General features: G+C 52.6%; 2 protein-coding genes across 2 annotated transcripts; both read right to left on the bottom strand.

The window, feature by feature from the left end:
• Positions 1–217: 217 nt before the first annotated feature.
• On the bottom strand, positions 218–9,749 carry LOC103057985 (neuronal acetylcholine receptor subunit alpha-7-like). Its single transcript, XM_088137176.1, has 10 exons — positions 8,226–9,749; positions 6,490–6,629; positions 5,806–5,850; positions 5,606–5,715; positions 5,195–5,274; positions 4,748–4,915; positions 3,880–4,074; positions 2,682–2,768; positions 2,245–2,354; positions 218–1,737 (listed from the first exon to the last, which is right to left on the bottom strand). Exons 1-10 carry the CDS (start codon positions 8,845–8,847, stop codon positions 1,228–1,230), a joined length of 2,067 nt encoding a protein of 688 aa, XP_087993302.1. The 5' UTR covers positions 8,848–9,749; the 3' UTR covers positions 218–1,227.
• A 124-nt stretch (positions 9,750–9,873) lies between these two features.
• SNX27 (sorting nexin 27) lies at positions 9,874–25,893 on the bottom strand. Its single transcript, XM_088137177.1, has 13 exons — positions 25,465–25,893; positions 18,948–19,179; positions 17,264–17,456; positions 16,626–16,690; positions 16,352–16,456; positions 15,738–15,816; positions 15,037–15,200; positions 14,806–14,895; positions 14,391–14,540; positions 13,649–13,777; positions 13,451–13,510; positions 13,211–13,273; positions 9,874–12,717 (listed from the first exon to the last, which is right to left on the bottom strand). The coding sequence occupies exons 1-13, from the start codon at positions 25,857–25,859 to the stop codon at positions 12,670–12,672; spliced, it is 1,773 nt and encodes a 590-aa protein (XP_087993303.1). The 5' UTR covers positions 25,860–25,893; the 3' UTR covers positions 9,874–12,669.
• Positions 25,894–25,977: the final 84 nt, after the last annotated feature.

Below are 25,977 nucleotides of genomic sequence, written 5' to 3'. Positions count from 1 at the left end.
CAGACTTTTTTTTTTTCTCTCTCTTTTTGTCATGTCTCCCCCCCCCCTTTTTTTCCTCCTTTTTTATTATTTCACTTTGTAGGGCTGGGAGGCGGGTTTAATAGTGATTTTGTTTAGAAGGACAAAAAAAGGGGGGGAAGGGGTTAAAAAACGAACAGTTGGATGGTATCTTTCAAGACAATATCAAGGCTTAAGTTATTGATTATTTATTGCTGTTTACTTTTAATAATTTATTTTTTTTTCTGTTTCAATAAAATAAATGAAAAACTAGAATGAGATGATACACTTGGGGTCTTACAGTGATATGGTAAGGATACGCTGAGAAAAAAACATGCCCGAGAATACCCGTTAATTTTTTAACAAAATTCTGTTACGACTGGACTTTGAGATCATCACTGAATTTAATTTTCAGGCCTGGGTTTAGACGTTTCCCTAAAACCACTCCGAACATTTCTGTGGACCAGGAAACAGACACAGAAGCAGAAAGGCGGCGTTCTCGCGCTGGGTTTTACGTTCAAGGATCTTTTGTAAAATACACACTGGTGTAAATGGAATGAGATCTGGGGGGGCGGGAGAGGTTCGAGCTTGATCTACACAATACTATGAAAACAGAACTGGATTTGGGGCGTTCAAATGTTGAAACAGAACACAATGTGGGGTGGGGGGAACAGCCCCACTTTCTGTCCTGTTGCAAAACGTTTCACTGCGTTTTGGTCCTCATATCAGCCCCGCCAGAGGTAACCGGGAAGGGACCCCTTTGGGGCCCGAGTGGAAGAACGACGGGTCCAGAGTCAAGGCAGGGGCTTCGGCGGTTGTCGCAGTTCACCACGGAGAGGATGTAGGCTTTGGGAAACGTGTCCTGAATTTGGCTCCCTTTGGGTTTGTGGAATGGGGAGCCACGTGGCATCGTGGTCCAGTGGTGGTGCTTCTTCCGGACATTCAGAGGCCTGTGGACTTTCAACATGGCACCCTTGAGCAGAGCGAAAGAGGACTAGCGCGAAGGATCCAGAGGAGAACTTGACTGTGGTCTCAGGCAAGGCCACCGTCTGGTCCTCGCCAGCCAACGAGGACGTCAGTTCCAGGAGGAGCTCCGTAACCTACCGCATGCAAACCTTGCTGCCCTCCCCAAAATCTGGGTCGTTCAGATGCACGGGAGGGTCTAAGGGCAGCCTCGGTTTTTTCCCATCCTGGAGAGACCCCCTCAGTCAGAGGTCCAGCTTGGGGGCATCACAGGAAGTCCTTGGTGATGGCCTCGGCAAAGTTGGGCGCGGCCATCAGGATGGCGATGGAGCAGACGATGTGGAAGAGGGCGAAGAGGACCAAGCAGAGACGGTCGATGACCGCCGCGGCGAATTTCCACTGGCTGCAGGTGGCCCGAGAGACATCTTGGCTCCGGAAACGCTGGGCCACGTATCGCAGCTCCCTCAAGATCGAGCTGAGCTGGGGGGCAGAGAGAAGGTCCTCTGGGATGGGGGACGGAGGCTCCGGCGAGAAAAGGAAAGGCCGTGGCACCACGGGCGGTTTGGTGGAGAAGGGGGCGGCGACGGGGACCCCCGTGTAAGCCAGGTTGCCGTTGGCGATGGGCCCAGCCGGACGGGTCGGCGGGCTGCCCCCATCACTGTTGTCCGAACTGCAGCTCAGCAAGCTGGGGGCACAGGGGGGGCGCCCCACGGGCTCTTCTCCCGGCTGGCGCATCCTCAGGAGCCAAGCGCCCCAGTTCAACACCAGCACCTGGACCTGCGTGGAAACGACAGCTGGGTGAGAAGAGGGGACCCCAAGTCTCGCTTGGAGTCGAGGCAAGAGCAAGGGCCAATGGAAGAAGCGGGGAAGAAGATGGAAGGATGGCTGGTTCCTGCTTTGCGTCGAGCCTCCCGGACAGTCCTCAAATCTGCAACGTGGGCATTAGCCCTGGTAAATCGAAACTCTGAGAGGTGGGCATAAAGAGACTGAAGAACCTGCAACTTAAGATGATGAAAATGCTTCTCCACTGGTTTAGAAGGCCCCACATATTCCCAGGAGGACAGGCCAAAGGGAGAGATCCAGAAACAGGCACCCCAGTGAGAGACAGAAATTGTACTTTAGCAGGACATTATGGAAACGTGATGTTTTTAGTCCCACTTGGCTTTGCAAAGTTGATGGAAAGAGACCCCAGAAAGCGGGAATATTGCTACGGCTCGGGGCAGTTCTGCAAAGTTTCGCCCACGGAGCAGAATCCCCGAAGCCCAAACGGGAAGTGGCACTCACCCATCTTGGCATGGATCCGCCCTCGGGGTCGTGGTGATGATACTGGAGGACAAAGACGGTGGTCATCACAGAGAGGCCCACCATGCCCATGGTGCTGGCGAAGTATTGCCCTGGGGAGGAAATCAGAGCAGGAGGGTCCTTGAGGGATCTCGGGGATTCACCCCAATGTTTTTAAGCCGTTGATCAGCACCCTCAAATACCAACCAGCCCCCAGGAAGAGCAGGAAAAGGGGAGGCCTCCAGCAAAATATCTCCACGCTCCAACCAAGCTTCCACATTCATGCCTGCCGACGCCTTATTTTTCGTGCGTTCCTTGCAGCGTAGAAAGGCCGTCCCGCCAGATGCCCAGGCGACCCTCCCAAGCTCGGAACGGGGAGGAAGGGCGGAGGGCGCCCTGTGGAAACGAAGCCTTCCCCTCGCCCCCTCCTCCACGCTCACCTATCAGCGGCACGGAGTCCGAGGTGGCCGGCATCACTTCAGCCACCAGCAGCATGAAGACGGTGAGCGAGAGCAGCACGGTGATGCCTGGCGGGAAAGGAAGCCCCAAAGGGTCAGTCCCATAGAGCCTTCCAGGAGGGAGCCCCTGATCGCCCGCATGTGCCTGACCTCAGCCTCAGTCTTCCCATCTGCAATATGGGGGCAGCTTTAGACTGACCTCCCTTGCTGGAAAGGGGGCCAAGGTAAGATTGAGGCCGGGGCTCTTGGCACACGAGGAAAAGGTTTCTGAATGGAAGAATAAAACAGACCGGGGAGTGCAACGAGACTACAACAGGTCCACAGGACTCAGGCTTTAAATTCTCCCCAGCTGGGCAGCTGGAGAGAGGGCTAATCTATCCCCATCGCTCTGGTGGTGTGGGTTTTAAAACGATCCAAACTCTGTTTTCACCCGCCAGATATAGGGGTGGGGGAAAGACAGCCTGTGAAGCCAGCTGGGTGCTGGGTGCCAAATCAACCCGAGCCTCCCTCGCAGAGCTTCCAAGAAGTGATGGGGGGGCGGAAAAAGGGTTTCAATAAACAGTATTGAGATGAACGTATGAGTTGTTCTTGTTCTGGGGGGAGAGCGGGAAGAGGAGGCGTTGGGCACCCCTGCAGAAGGACCCAGGGTGTCTCAAGGGATGGGTGTGCAAAGGGGATAAAGAACCGGCTTGCTTTTGCAGCGTAGAGAAATGGCTTTTTCCGCTCCTTAAACCACAGGAAAAAAATTCTCCGTCCTTAACGGATGGAGCCCGGCGGCATCTTTTCCGACTGACAAATTTTATTAAAAGGCCCTTTCATCAGATTTGTGAGCTGGAAAAGATGCTCCCAGACTCCGACGTTTTCGTCACTGTAGAGCGGTGTTTCTCAACCTTGGCAGCTTGAAGATGCCTGGACGTCAACTCCCAGAATTCCCCAGCTGGCTGGGGAATTCTGGGAGTTGACGTCCAGGCATCTTCAAGCTGCCAAGGTTGAGAAACACTGCTGTAAACTAGCATGGCCCTCGTCCTACAAGGTCTATTTGCTTCGTTTGCTAGAATTTAGCCCACAACGTCTGTCTTTCCCCGTAAAAAACTAAAAGGCTTGCCCACCGGTTGTCTCTCTCCCCCTCGCCCGGCTGCACACACCAACCTCGCCGCTTCCTTCTGCCAATGAGTTTTACCCAGAGAAATTTTCTCCCCCGAATCGGCAGGTAACAGGAACACCAAAAACGTCACGGCCGAAAGGAGCAAGCAGGGCACCAGCATGTTGAGCGCGTAGTAAAGCGTCCGGCGGCGCATGACGACCACGAAGGTGACGTCCAGGTACGGCTCCCGACAACATTCGTAGAAAACTTTGTTCTCACTGCCGGGGACCCCTGTGGGATGGGGGGAAGAGTCAACGTCCACGGGGCCACGGGGCCCGGCAATGCCACCCTCTACAAAAAGTGAAGGGAGGGTCGGGAAAGAGCAATGATTGCGCCAGGAAACCCACCGCGTTCAACCCAAATTGGTCCTCCGTGCTTTACAACTCTGGCCTGGCTTTGATGCTCTTGCGACCGGCTTGATTTTTCATCGTGCATCGAAAAGGGGGCCTGTTCAGACTGTTCCGTGCTTTGGGGGGGCACCTCGAGTCTTTTTCGCCTCTGGTGGTCAGCCCCACTAGGTAGACCAGACCAGGGAACCAAATCCACAGGAAGGCTAGAACTGTTTTGATGGAGATGGGGGTCACACCCGAATCTTCCTCGGGAGAATCTGTCTGAGCTGACTCTGAGCGTTCCCTGGATGTTCTGGGCTTAAAAAATGCTTCAGCCCCTCTGATGGTCCTTGCATTTTCCATCAAGGTCATCTCCCTGACTCCCTATGCTGACTGACATGGAGGATAAACTTCTTCCCACTTTTGGGACCACACTGAGCTTCTCTGCTTCGTTGGCCTCCAGGAACGTTGGAACGACGACCCACCTGGTCGTATCCCCCAAACCCTTCTGCAGAAGGATCTCAGAAGAAGGGAAGGGGACCTTGCCGATCAGTTCGCCCCACCCGGACCCTTACCCACAAGGTCCCATTCGCCATTGGACACGTAGCCTGACGTGTCGATCTCCAACATGCGCAGGTCGAGCAACCAGCCATCGTGAGTCCAGGAGCCAAACTTGAGGTCACATTTTTGGGTGTCAAAGGGGAACCAGCGGACATCGATTCGGCACGTGCTTTTCAAGATGCCTGGAGGGGAGATTGATGCGGGGGGGGGGGCAGGGGGGATATTGGAAGGAAAAAGAGGGCGAACATAAGCCCAAAGGCAGGAATGAAAAGCCAGATTGCCTCAAACCAGTTTTGGGCAGCCATGTTTAAAAAAGCGTCATGCGGGAGCCCGTGTGTAAAATACGACAGCCATCCTGCTCAGCGGTTCAGACCGTCTGCAATAGATTGGACGTGGGGGATGGCCTCATTTTTAAAAAGGAAAATAAACCCCTCTGCTGCTTTGCACCCCGTCCCTCTCACCTGGGGGCAGCCACTGGCAGTAACCGCTGGAGTTAACCAAGATGTGGGTGTGGAGGGTAGAGTCGAAATCTTCATTGGCACTGGGAAAAAAGGTTGGGGAGGGGACAGAAGACGCCCCAGCCAGTCAGACGGTTTCCAATCTGTTAGCAAGCAAAACATTTACTCTTGTCACCCCCCCACCCCACCCCCGAGAACATGGGCCACCTATGTTAATGCTGAACTGCAGTTCAGGGTCTGGTAAAGGCTGCGAGATGGAGAAAACAATGAGAAATAAAACCTCCCGCTTTATTTAAAGAGAAATTGTCACAATTGTCGTCCCCCCCCCCCCGGCCCCTTGTACAGGATCTGCCTTAACCGCCTTGGTCTGCAGGGAACCCGCAAGTCCCCCCAGTTTTTGAGGCCCCCCCTTACCTGTTGTACAAAAGGATGTCAGGTTTCCACACCTGATCAGCCGAGAAACGTAGAGTCTTCACCCCGGGATAGTCCGATTCGTTCCATCGCAAATAGTGATCGTGCCAGTACTGTGAAAAATGGGCCACGTTTTATTAGACTTCTTATCTTGGGGGGCCGTGGCTTACATTTAATCCCCCCTCAGTGTTAAAAAAAAATACCATCTGCAGCCAGACGTTGGTGGTGAGCACTTGGTTTTTCTCATCCTGCCCAAAGAAACAGAAAAAGCAAGGGACGACTCTTAGAAACACCTAAAAAACATACGCTTTTCAAAAGTTCAAAACGACGCTTTGCCGCGGGCAGATCAGTTTCAGAGTAGAGAATATACGTAGCTCAGGGTTGAATCGTTGGGCTCTCGGGGTGGTTTGCACGGGTTTTTTTTTGCAGACCGTTCGCTACTGGGCTAGGTAGCACCATCCATGCACGGGGGAGTAAATTTTGCTGGTTGTTTAGAGAGAGAGAAGGCCAGTGGCTGCATATAAAACAACCAGCAAACCCCGCTCTCCCTTGCGCTGATGGAGTTACCTCTTTGGGTGATGAAACGTCTGGAGGAAAACCGCGGAGAAGACCCTAACTGCATCCAATCATCGTGGCGAAATGACGTGGCCACGATGCCCGGAGGAAAATAATAATAATCAAAAGCTCCTAGGTGGCCCCGTTCAGCTTCTCCGCCGCCCTCGAGACCCTGAACTGCATTCAGTTTCACCCGCTGCTTCGCCGGGGCCACGGGGCTGTGTTCAACTCCAGACAACCACGTGCTTAGGAGGCGTAGAGCACCGAGCTGAGCTCTGAACCTGGGAACCCACTGGAGGGGCCCATGTTTTGGAGGCATCTCCAAGACCTACCAGGTCCATGATCTGCATAAGACTCAGAGTGAAGTGGACGGTGATGGCTTGCGCGTCGTCCCCCACCGGTCTCTCCAACGGGATGTAATCGTCCATCAGCTCCTTCAGCAGCTGCCGCTGGTGAATGCCTCCTTCGGAGTCTGCAAACCAAGAGACAGGAAGAGCTGGACACGTACGATGAGCAGAACTTCGGGATCTAGAACTCGGGGAGTTTTTCTCCCGGAACCTCACGGTCTGCCAAAGTCCATCTCGGGGCAAAATAGGGTTTAGGCAGTTGACTTATACTGAAGATTAAAGAAAAAGGATGCTTCTGAGCAACTGGAAGAACTCTGGAGAACTTCTGGCCTGTCTGAAGAGCCAGGTGGGCATTCTTGCACAGAGGGGGCAACTCTGCAGCCTGGCAGGGTGAAAACAAGCTTTTGGGAATTAGGGAACCGCAGATCTGGTTATCTCTAACGCACCATGTAGTTTGGGTGTGAGATGCAAGCCAGCAAGGGGGTAGAAAAAGACGGCTGCACTGGGCAAAGATGAAGGAAGAAGAAGGGGGTGGAGAAGATCTAGGAGGCCCCCAGAGCCTTTGGAAGAGGCATGGATTGTCATGGGGCCAGATCCAGCGGAGGAACCAAGCGCCTATCCACATTCCCACCAGGAACTGAGCTCCATTCGATATTGTTGGAATCAGAAAACTGGACTCAACTGCCCGATCGAGCAAAGCTGCTTTTGGCTTCTCCAAAGGTTAGGACCTGGAGCAAAGGTGGGGCTTGAAATAATCCATCTGATCTGATGGATAACCTCGAGCCCCCGGGACTCAAAGGGATCGTGCCTCTGGGCCTGATTCCCACAGACCCATTGAGGCTATCGGTCCTTGATGGCTCCTGTGATTTTTCAGGACCAACCCTCTCTTGAAGCCGTTTATCAATAGCCCCAGCACATCTGGCTGGCACATTTCTCAAAACCTGTGCTTGATGTTCAAAAAAGGCCCAGATTTCAAACACCCCCCCCATCCTACAGATTTCCCCCCACCCCTCCACAAATTGCAGCACGGAAGGAGGGGGGAAACCCAAGCCTCTTCTCCATTCCAGCTCCGCTAATGCAAATTCGCCAGCGGAGCTGATCCTGCATGGAAGGCAGGAAAACAGAAAGGGGGGCAGAAGAATGCAGCCCCCTTTGAGGTCCTCAATTAAACCCCCAGAGCCCCCATCTGGTAAAGGAGCAAGAGGCTCAGTGTCAAACTGAACTCAGTGGGCAGAAAACTGCGCGGGGAGGACAGCAAAGGAGACGGTCGGTCGCGTTTGTTTTCGTGCCTGCAAAGTCTAACACCCCCAAACATGCACGCAGGCCGATGAAGGCAGAGCATGACTAAATAAAACACACACACACACACCAGAGGCTCAAGGGGGGTGTTGTTCTTGCTGCCCATCCCCAAACCGCGAACGACGTCTCCAGCCAAGCTTGGATTGTGGACGCGAAGTAGAAAAATCCTTTTTTTCCCAGCATGTCTGAACACCGTGCAGGGAAAACTCTCACGGGTGTATAAAATCTGGGGTCTGTCCCCCGAGCCCCGTGGATGGGTTCTCGGCGGCCACCTTTCGGGGCTTCTTAAAGGTGATCCACCCGCCCTCGCCGGGTTATTTCGGAGAGGTGGGCAGGACCCGTGGGTGGCGGGTGCCCCCGAGAGAGAGAGAGAGAGAGAGAGGAGCCAGGTTGGAGGGGAGGACAGAAATCAAGTCGGTTACCTTGAAAGAGAAAGAAGATGCTGACGGCCAGGAGGCGAGCGGAGGACTCCCTCGGCATGGCCGGGCTGCAAGGGCTGGCTCCCGCCGCCCGAGTCCTTCCTCCCTGGAGCACGGAGGAGATGCGCAGCTGAGAAAAGGAAGCAGAGCAGATCTTTATTTCGAGAGGGGCGGAGAGCAGGAGACTTCCCCTTCCCAGCCACCGGCATCCCGGAGTTGCATCGTCCCGCTCGGCTGGAGGGCCCAAGGCAGCCCTTTCCAGATCAGCGGCAAGGGGGTGGAGTAGCCCCCCTTCCCTTGGAAAGCCCCCACCCGGGATCCGCTTCGAGAAGGGGCCCAGAGGCAGGGTCTGGTGGACGGATGCACTTACAGGCAAAATGGAGACGCTGCTGCAACCGGGAGGATCCTGGTCCAGCGCGGCAGGGAGACCTGAAGCAGGGCCGGGGGGGCGTCCAAGCAGCCGTCCGCCCCGAACATCACCAAGGCGCCTCTTGCCGCAGGATCGCCTCCATCCTTCGGCCAGGCAGGCGGCGAAGGAAGCAGGACTTCCCCGGCTGGGGGGTGGGAAAGCCCCCTCGCAGAGGCAGGGAAGGGGGCCCTGGGAGGGCCCCCACCCCGCCCCCATCCGACTCGGGGCCTCCAGAACCAGCAGCAACCCAGGAGGGACCCACAGACGTCTCCTGCGATGAAGGCTCCTCTCTGGCCCCTCCTTGGGTGGGAATTCTTTTCCTTTCACAAAGTTCCTCTTGATAAACCCAACTTTTCCCTCCCTTAATGCGGGAGGCCTAAAATGCAATGCCCCCTCCCCGGGGAAGACCCCCCTCTGCCTTCCCTTCTCCCCCACTTCCTTAAACCCACGTCCCAGCCAAACGCCTTTGCCTTTTTTCCACCTCCTTCGAGAACATGACTTTGCTTATGGACGGGCCAAGATCCCAGCCAAACGCCTTGTTGTTTTAATCAGCCAAGTTCCTAGTCCCTGCTGCCTGCACGCTGTAGGGAAAGGGGACCAAGAGATCTGACGCCATCCATTTGCTTGGGATATCAACTTGAGTCCCCCTTCCAATATTCTGTGCTAAAAGGCACACGAGTCGTTTTCAGGATGTCATTGCCGGCTGAGCCCTGAAGAGGAAATTTATTTTATTTATTCCTTTTAGCCGGCGGGCTGGGGGTCTCCCCAGAGTTCTACCATTTTTAAATCCAGTCTTTCTTCTCTCATACCTTAGTTTCAGAGGCCCGGGGGACCTGCTTGAAGAGGTCAAGTTAAATAAAATCCAGGAAAGGTTTCTCAACACTTCAATGGGTCCGAATCCCAGGAACCAAGGTTAGCTAAGAATTCTCAAGTTTCTAGGCCTCAAGGCTGCAGAAATGACACCCATCCAAATTCAAGTATGCATAAAAGCCACGTTTTCAAGATGCCAATTAAAGGAAATTTACACTTTCTTTAGGCACTGGTCATATGCACACATACACACCCACCCCACCCCCCCAGAACTGAAGGCCGAAAATGCATTTTCCACTTTCTAGTGGCTGTTTCTGGATTTGCACACGTGGGTACAAGCAACACTTAAGAATCCCTTGAATAAAAAACATAGGCCCCCATCATATAAACAGCACCCCTTTTATGACAAGGAACCAAATAAAGGCTTAACCGTTTCATCAATAAATCAATTTATTTAAAAGAATATGTTACAATTAGTTGTACTAATTGACTTTTACCAAACAAGTTTTTTTTTTTAGAGTGGTTAGCTCTAAAGAAGGTGAAGAACGCCACACACTCCCCCCCCCCATCGCATCTCTTCAAGCCTTTTCTTCCTTCTTCGCCACGGTTTCCTTCTTCACACCCGAAAATTTCAAATAAAAATAGAAGAATATGCAGTGAAAATTACAATTAGAATTCTGTCAAATAAATTAAACAGCGAGAGACACACACGCAGAGCATTGGGGAACCCAGGGCTTAAAAATATAGAGATTGACCCAAACCGATGATATTTAAAAAAAGAAAAAGAAAAAAAGGAAATTGGGGGTCAGACGGAGAGGTTGTTCAGCCTAATCCTTTGATAGCAGACCGTGGTGTTAAAGCACGCACAATTCTGTAACAGAAACAATCGAGCCCGAAAGTGTGATTCCACGCACTGTTATTGCTGTTGGAAGAAAAAAAACAATGGGGATTCTTTTTTGGGGGGCAAAATGCCTTTTTGACATGCTGCATCTGAGAGGAACGGAGAAGGGAACACCCAGGCACGCCCCAAAGGGAGAAAAAGCCGCCAACACTGCGTTTTTCTCAGAAACGGGTAAACGGGTTGCGGCTCGGAACAGGCGTCCGCACAGGCTCGATGGAAACGAAGCCAGAAGACTTGAAAGCGCTTTCGATGCAGACACGCTCTTAGGAAGGAGCTTCGGTGCCTGAATGAGACTCTCAGTCCTTTCCTCCCCGTCCAGGAGCACATCCGGACCCCTTCGATCCCGCTACCCTCTGAAACTTGGATATCGCTTGCACCCAGAGCTTTAAAACCTGGCAGGGTGGCCGTGGGAGCCAGGATCCTGAATCAACCGCTAAAGCTTCATCCCCAAAGCGTTACCCTTGTTAAAAATCAAGGAGAGGAAGATATTTTGCTTCGGTGCTTTCCAAGTGTTATTACTTCATGCGTATACCCCCCGTCTACTAAACCCATCACAGCCGAATTTGAAGTCAGGACGCCAAAGCCCTCAGCTTTTCTTGCTGTTGTTTCCTTTGGGCTCAAGCAAGGTGCTAGTCCTTAAGGAGGCGAGCCTGCATGCAAAACACCCATGCTGCTTTTGAGCTATGGTCTCCTTCCAGCAAATCCTGCTAGGTGGGCCACGCGGGCTCTCAAATTCTGGCAGCTGGAGTCTCAGCGCTCCAGAAGGAAACCCCGGCACGGATGGCCCTTCTGGCCATTATCCGTTGGATCAGTGGATTCTCAGGAGGCAACTGTCCATCCTTTTAATAGGAAACCCATCTGAGGCTTATACAGCTCGTGCCTTTCCTCTTGATTTCTAAATCTGAACAGCCACGTAGACTCTGGCAAACATCCCAGATGGGCCTCTTGGCCACGGAGCAATTGCATATTTTTTAGTGCATTCAGGAGCATCTCTTGTCATCGAGTGCCTGTGGCTGCCAGCATTCCCTTGCCACCCTGTGATCCAACGGACACCTTTTCTACCATCCCAGGCACGTGCCACCGCCAATTTTCTCTCTCCGACCCTGAAAACACAGCCACCATCTCCAGATGCCGGGGACGGCCACGCCGGCCTTCCCGTTCCTGCAGCCTGGCCAAGAACAGCCCCAGTCTGGCTGCCTGACCATTGTTGTGGTTAGCAACTGGCTGCCCCGGGACAAACCTGGCCTCGGCCGCTGAGCAACAAGTTGGCAAAAGGGCTTTGGCAGCGAAAAGTAGCATTTGCTTGCTCAAGGGGAACTGCGGGCGTAGAACAAATTCTCACCCCTACCCGCCGCCGTAAGCTGGTTGCAGGTTCCACCCTTCAGACTACTGAAAAGGAGAAAAAAAATATCTCTCCCACTTCTCAGCCACACACAAAAGCTGAAATGCTGAAATAGGAAACCAAGGAAGTTTTAATACCACGTGGGGAGGGGGGGAAGAGGGGGAAGTTACAAGCACAGAAGCCGAAACTGAATTTTGCACTTCACAGCAAAGGATCTGTCGTATCCCCGTTGCGTAAACGCACACTTTGCCATCATGGCTCCCGCTTAATCCAAAGGTTTGGTCAAAACGCTCTAACGCTTCAAAGTTTAAACTTCAACGCTGGGCGAGGAGCTACCTAAACTGCAAATTCAGATTCCTCGCCAGACTGCAAAATCTGGGTTGTCTTTTGGACAGGGCTCAAATTGCATTTCAGCTCCAGGGAATTCCTAGACGGGACACAAGAAGGGAAGCTGATTTTCCCCTCCTCACCTCCTCGCAGAAAGACAAGTGCCTCTAACATAACAGCCACCAATATGAAAAATTATATATATGTATATACGGGCGTGATAAGTTTGTCTATATATATATTTGTTTTTACATACATACATATATATTCCAAACAGTGCAAATGGATGTACGAGTCTCCATCCAGTTGTTAAAAGGAAAAAAAAAAGAGAGAAAAAAATGTTCAGCGCCGTCTACCTTTCAACAACAGGTTACTCCAAAAAAGGCAGGGGACAAACTATAAAAAAAACAAACAAACCAGGTTTGCTGGCCACAAACCAGGTGCCCCACTCCCTTGATCTGGATCATGGTGGTCTCCCTGCCCCCCCTCCCCCCTTGCTTAACAGGACATTCACAAATGGAATTAATATGAGTTTAATACAATAAACCATTTCCCTCTCTCCCTCTCTCTCTCTTTTTCCATTTTGAAAAGTGTTAATTTTTCAGGAAGGGTCGGGAAAGGGATAATACGTTTTTGTCGGTCGGTTGCCCAAAGTGGTTCAGGTCGCAATGTCTCTGTGCTGCGTCCGCATCATCTGAAAGATGTTCTGGAAGAAAAAAACGAGAAGCGAAAAAGGAAAGATACCGAAAGCAGGGGGGGAGGGCGTGCCGTTTCCTCTAATGCACGCGGATCCAGCTTCTCCCAGAAGTGAGAAGTGGGACGCACACACACATGCACACAGAACAGGCATGTTCTCAGGAGGATCTTGCGGCCCCTCTTTGAAATGTCTCTCCAGGGGACAGGCAGAGAACCTGGAGTGCTCCCATGGGGAAGGGCTGGGAATAAATTCAGGGGGTTGCACCGAGGGGCCCCTCCTGCTGCTGGTTTCTCATCTGGGGGGATGTAAATGGGGGGGAGAGGGGGAGGAAGGCCCGCAGCACCGTGGCCTCCCTCACTGACCAGACACGGTGAGCCAGTCCTTCCTTCGGACAGAGAGGGCCCCCTATTTCAGACGCCCGAGCCCCCAACGGCCACGGACAAGTGCTCAGGCATCGAATCCTTCAGCTAACGCTCCGTTTCTCCCCGGACCCCCGTCTCACCTTGCTGCACATGCTGTCTTTGCTGCAATTCTTGTTATCCTTGTCGGTGGCTTCCTCTTCCACCTTTTGAAAGGCGAGATTTGGGGGGAGGTGAGGACCGCAGACAAGCCCAGAAGCGCCTCTCTTCAGCCTGGTGGAAGACCTCCCCTGGCCTCTAGGGAGGGAGGGAGGGAGGGAGGGGGCATTTCCACGGGGCCGCCCAGGCCCACCCCACCCCTCTTGGGCTCTCCCCGCCCTTACCTCCTTCCGCCACTTCAGTTCACAGAAAATGCGCTCAAAACACTCGTGCATGTAGTTGAACTGCAGGGAGAGAAAGATCAGGATGGGGGCCCAGGGCTGCTCTACCTGGCCCTCGGCCCAGCCCGGCTGCAGCTCCTCCCTCTTTCCAGGGCTCCGGACCACCCCCCACCCCACCGCCTCCTAGCCCCCTGCACTTACGTAAGGGGTGAAGATTTTGACCCATCGTGGCTTCTTCTCTCCTCGCGCGTATTCGAAGCAGAACGCCATCCCCTCTTCGTCGGTGTCCCATCGCTGCATCTCGTCCCATTCGAAAGCTATGACTTGATTCTGGAAGGATAAAACCACGCTAAATGCAGCTCCAGAACGGCGGAGGGTGTCAGGGGCCTTCCGGGGCAAGTCTCTCTACACCAGAGTTTCTCAATCTTGGCAACTTGAAGATGTGTGGACTTCAATTCCCAGAATTCCCTAGCCAGCATGCCCACACAAGCTTCAAGTGCCGAGGCTGAGAAACGCTGCTCTACGCTGGAGACATCTGCAAGTTTATCCCTGCCTTCTGCTCTGGCATCTCCTTTCAGGGCTGGCCTTTTCTCCCAACCCCTGGCAAGCCCATCTAAGCTTGACCCTAACTCCATTCTCCAGTCATCGAAGCAGGTGAAATGCAACATCTCTCACCATTCTGACGTCGTAGCCAATTTACTTCCCTGGAAAACATCCCCCTGCCCCCAAGTTTCACGTTCAACTTTTGAACCCTTTTTCAACACCATATACATTTTTATCTATTTTTCTACCAACTTGGTGCCTCCTCCGGATCTCTCAGGGTTGGAGCTTTGTAAACGCCCACGCCCCCAGGCCTGGCAGATCTGGAGGGGAGCACCAGGTTGGAGAAAAGGAGCTGGACCACACCGCCCCCTTCCTGCTCCGAGAGCTCACGGCTGCCGACCTCCAGCTGGCCCTCCTCGGTGCAGGCGTGAAGCTTAAAGTGCTGGACGCTGATGGCTGTGATCACGTGGCCTTTGCGGCGCGAGTCACAGGAGCAGTGGGGGAAGATGATCTCGTTGTACCCCTCGCAAGTCCGCAACATGTTCAGATACTGGGGGGAGAGGGAGGGAAGTGAGGAGGGAAGGGGGACAAAAGACTCGGGGGGCAGGAACCTGGATCAGGTTTGCCCTCGCAGGCCTTCCCAGCAAGGACCCCGAGGAATCCAACTCGGGTCTCAGCAACCGGACTGGCTTTGCCACCGCTCGCTTAAGGCAAGTGTGAAGTGCCCCCCGAGCACTACCCCAGGGGGAAGGAGGTGCGCAGAGCCCACAGCTCCCAAGGCCAGCTTCCCACCAGAAAGAGGAGAAGTGCTTTACCATAACCATCTTCCTCTGCTCGCAAAGCTTCTGCAGCTGGTAGGACTTCTCCTCAGCTTTGATGTATCCTTTCTTCACGTCATCGACCGCCTGGGTGGGACAAACGTCGGGTAGAAGACTTTCCAAAACCTGAAGGATTTTCTGCTTTCCCGGGCCCACCTGCCTCTGCCTTCCTCCCACACCTTTCTCCGTTACCTACAAGGGTGCGGATGGCCGCCTGAAGGGGCCTACCTGGTGGAAGAAATACGTGACCGCCAAATCATTATCGTTCAGGAGAACCTCTTCTTCTGTAGTGAACAGCCACTTCCTGATGGTCAGGCAGGTCCCCGGCACGGCCGAGGTGTAATTCTGCACGTAGAGCTTGTGAGGGAACTCGTTTGGTGCCAGCTTCCGCACTGCAGGAGGGGACAAAGCCAAGCGGGGTTTGCAGAGGTTGGTCCCCTCCCAACAGAAAGGCAAGTCCCACAGCAGAGCGGGCTGGAGGGTGTCAGCCATCACCTGGCAGACCTCAACTGCAACTCATTTTTGGAGATGGTCTGCCTCCAATGTGAGATATTCCCCATATTCCTCCCTGGCTAACATCCCTTCTTTCCTTAACTGGTCGAGCCTCCTCCTGAAGGCACCTGGCCACATCTGGTGGCAGAGAATCCCACCAATTAACAGAAGGTTCCACCTTACTGTCATCTATCTCAAATCTAGAGCCCCGATTCGCGGTTTGACCCCAAGTCAGAGGAACTGGGGGAGGAGGGGAAAAAAATTATCCGGCCAGTGCGTGCCCCACCTCCACGAATTTTGTCAAACTCTAGTCTTTTCCCTAATTTAAACAGCGGCTACATTTGAACTTTTCTTGAAAGAGGAAGCGCTCCTGGCTTCCTACTGGGAAACCTTTCAAGACACAGAAGGAGGCCTGCCATCCAAGGGATGTTTCTTACCGAAAGAATGATTGATCACTTCAAACAAAGCAAAGTAGTTTGCAGTCGCGCTATCCATTCCCACCTTGGAAGCAACAGCCTGGAGACCGGGGGGAGGATGGATGGATGGATGGATGGATGGATGGATGGATGGATGGATGGAAGGAAGGAAGGAAGGAAGGAAGGAAGGAAGGAAGGAAGGAAGGAAGGAAGGAAGGAAGGAAGATGCATTTTAAAAACTGGAACTTTCCTCTCTAGTGAAAGATACTTTAAGATACTTCCTGGAAGTTACTGTTCATGTGAGGGGTCTGTATTTAACCAGAGAGCATACCCAACACTTTACCTCTATCCCACTTCATTCACAAGTTACACAATTGCAGAGGTGAGACAAGAAACCCACTAGCTGGGGAATTCTGGGAGTTGAAGTCCACCCATCTTAAAGTGGCCAAGCTTGAGAAACATTGCTCTACCTATTGGAAGACCAGCGAATGCAGAGGCACCCAGCGGCCAAACCTTCTGCTATTGGCTTCCTCCTCCCCTGAGCATCTGAAGAGCAAGCCCCCTCCTGCACCCCCGATTTCTCTCAAGCCCCTCTTCCCTGAGAAGCAGCCCACCCCTGGAGGAACTCCTCCTACCTGGTAGACTTGATCGGTGGTACTGTTCTTTTTAACCCGGACAGTCACGGTTGTGATATCTGGCAGGGCCACTCGGAGTTCTACATCCGACACCCCGTTGAAATTCTGGGAAGGAACAGCCCAGGTGAACCACTGAGGATGGCTATTTCCTCTTGGGGTTGGAGGGAAAACTTTTTGGTCACCCAGATGGGGTCAGACCGACAGTCTTACTCGCCCCAAGGACCCAGCCTCGCCAAGCCCACCGCCCGGGAGAACCCAAACTCTGCCAGCCTACCTCATCCGATTCCGACAAGAATTCTTGCATGACATCACTCTCCCCGATCACCCGGATGGAGCACACTGCAGGGGCAAGAAACCAGAGCTGTGATTGGAGGGGGGGGCGTGGGGGGGTGGGAGTGGAGGCTAAAGGGTAAGAGGTCTCCATTCTGGGACTTCTTCCACACTTCCAGGAGAGGAACAGCAAGGAACCAAATGCCCCACGCAAGCAGGGCGGTCCCTTTCCAATGAAACTTCCCAACAGGATGACGTTGAGAGAGAAGAAACGTTCATCCGTATTTGGGTTCATCCGTGTTTATGGTTCATCCTGCTTGAACCATAAACAAACCACGGGGCTGGCTTTCTGCAACAGAGGAAGCTGAAGCCAGGGAAGTCACATTTGGCTGCACAGGACACAAGAACCCAGCCACAGAATTGTGCAAGTTCTCGTTCACTGCGCAAATAAACCGCACGGCCATCTGACTATGAGATCAGACTTACTGGTCTAATTGCAATCTTTGCTTTCAAATGCAAGCACCCTCCGAAGTTTTCCTCCCTCCCTCCCGCCACGCAGCTCTTCTCCCAGGGCATGGCCCCCCGGGCATTTGAACCAGCAGCCCCCCCTCTTCCCTTCCACAGAAAAGCCCAACCGCGTACCCTTTTCCAGGTATTCCTCTAGGCCCCGTCTCCTGGCATCCAACTGCTGCTCCGACAACGAGAACGGCCATTTGCCCGGCAAGCGGGGGAAGGTGAAATTGGCGAACTCCCGCTTCAGGTTCTGATGCAAGATGGCAAATTCACGGTACCGTTTCGAACACAGCTGTCGGCCTGCCATGTAAACGTTATAAACCTAGGAAGGAGATTGTGGGGGGGGGGAGTGGGGGGGGAGGAAAAGCCACATCAAGTTCTTCTGTGGGCTGGCAAGACCCAGATTTTGGAGGCTTTCCAGAGGGCGGAACTATCCAGCTGCTGCTTTTCTGCCCAACAGGATCGGCAGAACCCGTCTCCCTTGCAGCAGCCGTGCAAATAATGCAAAGTTGCTCCGTGCTGCGTTAGGTTTGTTTACTCTGTCTTGGTCATGGGCCAAAGGGGAAGTCAGAACGGCTTCAAACGCGTTTGTGCTCCTTCCCCTCGGTCAAGAGGGCCAGGGAGCGTTTTACTCCTCTCTGGTCGGGTGCAGTGAGAGGCAAGCTAAGCCGAAGTCCTTTCCGTGGCGACACTCAGTCTGCAGAGTAACTGAACTGGTCTAGCTCCCACTCTCTTTCCACCTGAGGAGGGCTATTTCGCTTTTCCCCCTTGCTTGCTGTAACGCAGCCCTGCTTAAAGCTGGTTACTGCACTGGGCTGATGCTAGTTCTGAAACTCTGCTCCCTCCCCAAAATTTAGTTGCTTTTCTTTACAAGGTGGGGCACGCTTTGGGGCTAAGCCTTCATCTTCCACTTCCTAGAACAATCCAAGGCAGTGTTTCTCAACCTTGGCCACTTTAAGATATGTGGACTTCAACGCCCAGAATTCCCCAGCCAGCCTGAGTCCACATATCTTAAGGTGGCCAAGGTTGAGAAACACTGATCCAAGGCACCAGGAAGATGTAGAGGAGGACAGCCGACTCCTCTGGTGTGTCCAAGCCAGCTGTCAGAAGGGAAAGAGAAGAAATGCCGGGGGACCTTCTTCCTGCCCCAGTTGAAGAGGGAAGCAAAGACCAAGCAGGAACTAGAAAGGGCCTGGAGGACAAGGTGCCTCTCAAAACCGGTGGAAGGAAAGGAGAGAAAATGGGGACAATGCAGGTGGACCGTGCCAGTCCCATAGCACGACAGACTCTCAGCAGGAGGTTGTTTAAAAAAAGGGAAAGAACATGTGAACTTAGCCGTGAGCATCCCTTCTCTAACAGGCATCACGCAAGCGGCTTCTCTTTCTCTGCCTTCCCCAGAGAGTCCCCAGAGGGAGAGAGGTAATTCTGTCTCTCTGGGGCAGAAGAGGCCGTGAAGACCCAGCAGGAATCTTCCTCCAGCCCTACACCCGAGCAAAGGGCACACGCTCTCTTGAACTCCCTGAACTTATTGGAAGAGGTGAACAGGAAAGGGAGCTCCTTGCACGAAAGCTGGAGAAGGGGGGAGCCTCCCCCTTTCACGTTTTCATCCTAGGGTAGTATGAAGAAAACCCTAACCCAGCCACCACTGCACGGGCCAAAGACAACCCTGATGGGGAAGAGAGTCGGCAGCAAGGACGAACACGGGGAAGAAAGAGAGGCCAAGCTGAAAAGCATGCGGAGGCTTTGGGGGCCTCCTCAGGAAGTCAGACAGGTAGGGCAAGAGGAGGATAACCACAGCCAGGCTGGTACTCACCACAAACTTCTCACCATTCTGTTCCACATGCTTGTAGGTGGGGATGGAAATGGGCACGGCCTGCTTCTCCGTGTAGTCGTAGAAGGACTGGCCCAGGGAGTCGTCACCAGGGTCCAGGTTGTCGGCCTCGTGAGGCGGCACCGATAACACGGTCAGGATCAGCTCCTTCTCGCCGGCCCGGATCAGGTCCACCACCTGCTTGTGGGTGGCTCCTTCCACATTCACGCCATTTCTGGGGGAAAGAAGGGAAGATGGCTGCCAACAGCACAAAGGTTTTTCTTCCCGCATCGCCATCAACTGGACATCTGCTGGACGACGAGAGAAGGTGTGGGCCAAGCCCGGGCTTCCTCCAGAGCTACAAATCTGCCTTCCCGTGAACCTTTTCTAGATATGAGGGCTTTGTTCATGGTGGCATAACCTTGAGGGACCTCTGGGATTTCCAACAAAATGCATCTGAAATTCCCAAGCGAGCCACAACTTCTACCCTTTAGCAGTCACCAGGAAAAGCAGATTCCTCCCCTCTATCCAGCCTTAAGAGCCTCTGAAGATGGGCACTGCAAGTTCTTCACGACGTTAAAAATGCATCCAGTGAGCTCTTCACCAAGACTCCAAGTTTTGGAGATGGGGGTGAGAGGAATCAAGGCCACCCATTTCTGGAAGAACTATCATGATGAACGTTACATGTTCCCAAAGAGGCAGGCGCTAAGGCAATCCATTTACCCAAAGAGGCCCCAGTCAACAGCATGCAGGCCAGTCAAAAAGAAAAGGGACAAAGAGACAGTCTGTCCAACCTAAGAGCTGGAATGGAACGGGGATGGTCCATGGAGAGTCACCTCCAAGTACCTCTGATCCAGGAAGGAGGCGACTTCACCCTATTTACCCAAGCCCGTAGTATCTCCTGCTTGCTATCTAAAAAGAGAAGGGGAGTGTCTTGCCAAGGGAAAAGAGGTCACGGATGGCCTCCATGTAGCCGTTATTGAATGAATCAATTGTTCAAGACTGTGCAGCTTCACTGCCAGGCACCCAGCTCTGAGAAAATGTTTCTGTTTCTCGATTTGGGTGCCGTATGGGAAACATCCCGCGGGGAGAGGCTCGGGGAAATACAAGGCGCTGAGTCCCCTTCCCCCCAACTTCTTGATTTCAATGCAGCAGAACCTAGCTGCACACTAAGCTCAAGGCAAAAGGGCTTAGGCCTAGTAAGTTGGTGCAGACTGGACTGAGCGGGAAGCACACCAGGTGAACCTACTTGGTATTCAGCCCAAGGGTGGCACCCGCTGCTGAGCCCTGGCGTCTCCCTTTCCCGGTCACGAGAAGGCTGGGAAAGAAAACGATCTAAGCTCTGCAGTGCATTTTACATGCCGAAACAGTGGCCTTATCGTACTTCCTCCGTGCAGTTATCCAGCGGAGAAGGCTGTCCCACAGCGAGGGGGCAGAGAGAGCCAGCATGTGGGTCCGAGCAGGCTGCACGTGACAGCGTCTCCTTAGACCCACACAATCCAGAACTCTCGCTGCAAGGGGATTTCAAGTCAACAGGCTCCAAACGCATTCAGGGCTTTGCAAAGAGCCTTCCAGGGCAGGGCGGACCATGGAGTTGAAAAACATCTAATTCCTCGAGAGGGTTTTTCAAAAGTTTGCCTGTATTGAAATTAAGGCAACCTTGACTTTAAATGTTTCTAGACTTTCGGGTGACGCTTGGAAAGCGATGCACAGATATGGCATAAAAGGGTCCGTTTGTTTATGAGCTTGCAAGAATGAAAATGTCCCACTGCTGAAGAATTAATAAATGCCATTTATTAAAGCACCAGCTTTTCATTCGAACTTCAGGTTAGCCTCTGCTCTGTTCTTGCAGATAATCAGCTTGGGCCTAAACAAAAGTTTTATCTTCCTCGTTCCACCACCTTCTTTTCCACAACAACCAACCGATTCATTCCACAACTTGCAAGGAACACACGCACAAAGGCAGAGGAGGATGTGTGGTGCTGGTGTACTAGCTGCACGGAATTAAAAGTGCTATTTTAACTCCTCCAGGAAGCATCCCACAGTGTGCAAGGAATTAAAAGCCACAATAGATTTTGAAAGTAAAAGCAAAAAGGGAAAAAAACCCAGGCACCATGAAGAGGAAATTGAACAAACGGCATTAAGCAGAGAACAGGCCTCGGAGACGAGTCCAGATTTCAAAAAGTTGTAATCCAGAGACCTTGCCTTGCTTACACACCTGCGCACCTGTTTAGCTGACTCAGAACTACGGCTGCAGAGCTCTATCTTTTATCGATGCAAAAACGCCACTCAGCCTTGGACTATCTAGATTATTGACTGACGGCATTTGTGTGCTACCTTTACTTCAGAAGCTCAAGGTGACGCAGGTAGGGACTGTCTTCACAACAATCCTGTCAGGTAGGCTGTCTGAAAGACACCAACTGGCCCAAAGTCACTTGATGAGGTCTACAGTTCAGGAGCAACTTAAACCTGGGCCTTTTTATCCCAGTGTAACTTAAACACTATGCTGTTCCCTTGAGTGACTTGTAAGCAGAAAAGCAGAGAATAAATGAAGTAACTACAGTACTAACACTGCCTTTCTTACAGTCAAGGGCACTAATTTCTAATGCTCTAATAGGAAGCCAAGTAGCAACTCCTAGCTACCAGTATCTCATCTTTAACTACCAGCCCTGCAAACACAAGATCCATTCAGTCTTTTCCAAAACATCCCTCGCTCCAATGTAAATGGGAATAGAACTACCTTCTTATGGAGACTGGGAACATCTCCAGGGCCAGACCTTATTTTAAGCACCCAGATTTTTCAAACATGTGATAACTGGTGTACAGTCTTGTATTCTGATCATCTTCGCTTCAGTCGGCTGTTGGTTTTTTTAAAAACTTCTAGTCCTCATGGGTGAAAGGAGCTATTTGAAAAGACGCGTCTTCATGCCATACGCAAAAAATGCACGGTTCTCCAACTTTCCACATAATGATTTTTTCTCCATTTATATCTACTCTCAAAAACTATTTTTAACCAAAAGGGTATGTATGCTTAAAAAAAAAAAAAAAGGATAGCAGAGTCTATTCCCAAGGACAAAGAATGGATAAGAGAAGGAACTTCCAACACATAGGGGGTTTTGTTTTAAAAAAAAATGTTTATGTACCAGCCAGAAATTAGATGCAATCTAATTTTTAAAAAAATCTATGCCTGTCATCACACACAAATACAAATCTTTAACACTGCTCAAAGAGCTTTTCACCCCTCCATTTAATGCAAACATAATATAACCAACCAATTTACTTAGCTGGAAGATTTCAGGAATAACGCCATATGATTGATTCTGAATATGCAAGAGTTCTTAAAAATATAACCCCTGTGGTGAGGAGAAACAGGCTTGTATAAAAATTCCCGTGAGACAGCCTGGAGTAAAACTGGCCAAAGTGCAGAAGCTGTGAGACAAACAGGCCTTTCTTATTACCTGCCCTGAATCAGGTGATTTTTATAACTGGTCTGGGGAAGAACTTGGGAGTAGCAGGATGGAAGCGATGAGATGCTGTTTCCAATAGGGACTCTTAGACACGTTTGCCAAGATAAAAAAATTCCATCTGCCAGAAGAGCTACTGTCCAAACACATCAACTTAATTCAAATTACTTTAAAAGGAACCAGCAAAGTGATGTTCTGCAGTAGAGTTTCTTGTTAAGGCATTTCATGATTTACAGATTTAAGAACTGCCAAACAAACAAAAACTTTTGCAAAAAGATGAAATCAAAAGCATTTTTTTTAAAGTTACCCATATTGGCTTGTGCACACAAGTACTTTTATACCCTTCAGCTAGCTACTAACAAAATCTGAAATGAGAGCAGGGTTGGTGGCCTGTCAAATGTCCTTTGAGCAAAAGATCATCTTTTATAGGGTGACCTGGGAAGTTTCCATCTACTGAACAAAAGCAGGTCTTGATTTTAAAAAAGTTTAAATATTCCCACTGACCAAAGATGCATTAATAGAACCATTGCTGATATACAGTGATGTCTAACAATATTCTATTTCTATAGGTGTTTCAGAGCAGGATCATAGCAACACCTATTCTGCCCTGCCAAAAAATATGAGAATATCAAAAATGTTTAGATTAGAACTGCCCAAGCACCTACTCATAGGAAGTCCCCAAATGATTTTACCCGATTTCAGGGTGGGTGGGATCCTAGTCTGCAATTCTGCTCTGCACTGCAACAGCTCTCCCCTTAGCTCTTGCTTCCACATTTTACACTTAACAGCCACAACCCCCAATTCCCTTTGGTAAAATTCCCCACTGTTGAATGCAGGAATGATTCAGTCTCTGCTCTGCAGGATCCTGGAAAAAAAATCTCCCCTCTCCTACACAGCTCTGCTGAAAAGTCAGCCGTGCCCAATTTAAACCTTGCAACGGAAAAACAAGTGACTCTCTTCTTCGTCCCAAAAAACACTTCCTTTCAGCTACGCATTTTGCCTCTCTGCCAGGCACCCTGCCTCCGACCCAATCACCAACACAAGCCTAGGAAGTTCAAAGCACCTGCTGGCCCTGGGGCAGACGAGCCTGGATGAAAAGCTCTTTCTAGCCATATTCTGTAGCCCCCCCCATGGGTTAAAATGTTTCTTGGGATGTGCAGTGGAATGAATAAGGCCACAAGGAGTCCCAGACCAAAAGCATGTTTGTGGTGGCTTCCTAATCCTCATTAAATACAGGTTCGCCAATAATTTCAGGACCAAGAAGCGTTCTTGTGAACTACTTCTATTAAGAGAAAAAAAAGAAAAGCAGAAAAGGAAAGGGGGGGAGCCACACAGGAGCCAGGAATCCACCTGACGTTAATTACAGAGCAAGAGAATCACCTTGACCCGCTTCTGTTGCCTGTAAAACAGAGGGGATATCTCTTTTCTTCAACATCAGGATGCGAGCAGAACAATTTCATCTCAACACGTTTCATGAAGTCGTCGCTATTAGACAAACTTCTCAGGGACAGTCATCGTCCCCCCAAATCTAGAGTTTATGCCAGGCGTCAACACCTCGGCGCCCTCCAGATGCTCGTAACAATGGCTCCCACCATTCCTTGGGGCTGGCGGGAGTGAACATGGGAAGCACAGGAGGCAAAAAATAGGTTGCCTGGTACGTGCTGTCTGCGTTAGGAAAAATGTGCTCCGTTTCAGGGCCAAAGAGATGTTTGGTCCTGGCTGGAAAATATGCATGAAACTAAGTAGTGACATCTTCCATGACATGCTTTCCCCATAGGCACACTAACTGGCTGAGGGCAACAGAATTGTAATCCAGACATCTGTAGCATCTTGGGGGTGATACTGCTAAATAATTACGATGAGATTATGGGGTGGGGAGGCAAGACCCTTTCTCACACACGCTTCATGTACGTCACCACCCGTAATAAAAACTTTGCCACCCTGCTGAAGAACGTCCCTTGTTACACCGTTATTGGATATTTCCCAAACGTGGATGACTTCAGGCTCGTTACGCGCACTTAAGCTAAGGACTCTTTGTCTCCTTAAAGCCCTTTTCGCCGGCTCCTCAACCAAAAAGGCCACCAGACAGCTTGCAAAAATAATAATCAGACAGGCCCCACCCCAAAGGCTCACCACCTTTAAAAAAAAGTGAGACAGAAGGGATCAGGGAGGGAAAAGGAACAGGCCTAGAAGCCTCGGCAGACTACAGAGCCCATCATGGGCCAACGCATCCATGTGGCTGAGGAATAGAGAATCCCTGCCCCAGCTGGCTGTGGATGATGGGGGCCGCAGCCCACCCTTAAAGCCCCAACTAGAGGAGACTCCTGACTGGATATAATGGGAGCCACAGTTCTACTGCTCCCCCCAACACAATATACTCAACTGGGGTTCCATAAACAGGTTGAAATGGATTAAAGGAAAGAGCCAACCTGGTTGGGGGACATGCTCTGTTTGGGGAGGGGGGACAGTAAGAGTTGTGAGCCCGGGAAGGGGGCAGAGCAGCCAGACCCCACGCCTCTTACTCCACTGCCCAGCCCCTCTGAATCATCCTGGGCAGAAAACGGTGGCTTAAACACCGGTGGATCTAGCGGGGTTACCTCCGGGCCTGGGGACGATGGGAACAGCAGTCCAGGGCTCCTGGGGAGGGCCTGAAGCGCAGGGACAAGGTCACGGGGTGGGGGTCAGCCCAGCCCCACCCCACCCCACCCAGGCACCTCCCAGGCGGAGGGGCTGGGGGCGATGGGAGGCAGAGTCCTTCCCCACTTTGGGCCCACGGGGGACACCCCTCTATGGGTTTCCGAAAGGGAGAGCGACCTGGGGACGGGGAGCGATGGGGGGGGCCAGGCCAGCCGTGCACAGCTCGCGAAGGCGGGGAGCATGGGCGCTGTAGTCCTCCCCCTCGTCGTAGCCAGGGCCGAGAAAGGGAGCGGACAGGAGGGGGTCGCCCGTGGAGGATGGGCGCTGTAGTCCTCCCCCTCTTCCGGGCCAGGGTGGGGGCGGCCCCGCCCGGCCGCGGGGAGCGGCGGCTGCGGAGCATGGGCCGGGCGGCTACTCACACCTCCAGGATGCGGTCGCCCTTGCGGACGCCGGCGCGCTCGGCCGCCCCTCCGCCCAGGACGGCGCTGACGTGCTGCAGCGGCGCGTAGAGCTCGCCGTTGATGCTGCGCAGCTGCCCGCCCTCGCTGACCTGCCCGCGCACGTTGAACCCGTAGCCCGACTCCGACTTCACGATGCGCACCACGCGCGGGCCCGCCAGCGCGGCCGCGGAGGGGGCGGCGGGCGGCGGCGAGGCGGCGGCGCAGGAGGCGGCGGCGGCGGCGGCGGCGGCGGGCGCCGAGGAGGACGCCGAGGAGGAGGACGACCCCCCGCCGCCTCCGCCGCCGCCCCCGCCGCCCCTCAGCGGGCCCGGCAGGACGGAGCGCGGTAGCCCCTCGCCCGCCTCGTCCGCCATCTTGGCGCGAGCGAAGACGCCGCCGCCGCCGCCGCTCTTCCCCCCCCTCGGCGGCGCGCGCATGTGCGCCCGGGCGCTGTCACGCGACCGGCCACGCCCCCTCGCCGGCTTCCGTAGC

The sequence above is a fragment of the Python bivittatus genome, unplaced genomic scaffold, assembly GCF_059951505.1.
Source record: "Python bivittatus isolate LINGU-HERP-01145 unplaced genomic scaffold, Pbiv_v1 ctg000180_np1212, whole genome shotgun sequence".
In the NCBI taxonomy this organism is placed as follows: domain Eukaryota; kingdom Metazoa; phylum Chordata; class Lepidosauria; order Squamata; family Pythonidae; genus Python; species Python bivittatus.
Note: the sequence above shows the minus strand (reverse complement) of the source record. Positions and strands in the feature narration are given on the sequence as shown.

Bases quoted from the DNA above. Each gene is read 5' to 3' on its own strand.
- LOC103057985 (XM_088137176.1), bottom strand. From the start codon at position 8,847: ATGGGGGCGGGGTGGGGGCCCTCCCAGGGCCCCCTTCCCTGCCTCTGC. The intron at 5,851-6,489 runs GTAGGTCTTGGA...TTCTTTGGGCAG, and splicing joins TTATGCAGATCATGGACCTG to GATGAGAAAAACCAAGTGCT. The intron at 5,716-5,805 runs GTATTTTTTTTT...CATTTTTCACAG, and splicing joins CCAACGTCTGGCTGCAGATG to TACTGGCACGATCACTATTT.
- SNX27 (XM_088137177.1), bottom strand. From the start codon at position 25,859: ATGGCGGACGAGGCGGGCGAGGGGCTACCGCGCTCCGTCCTGCCGGGC. The intron at 16,457-16,625 runs GTAGGCTGGCAG...GTTCCTTCCCAG, and splicing joins TCTTGTCGGAATCGGATGAG to AATTTCAACGGGGTGTCGGA. The intron at 12,718-13,210 runs GTGAGACGGGGG...TTTTTCTTCCAG, and splicing joins AAGACAGCATGTGCAGCAAG to AACATCTTTCAGATGATGCG.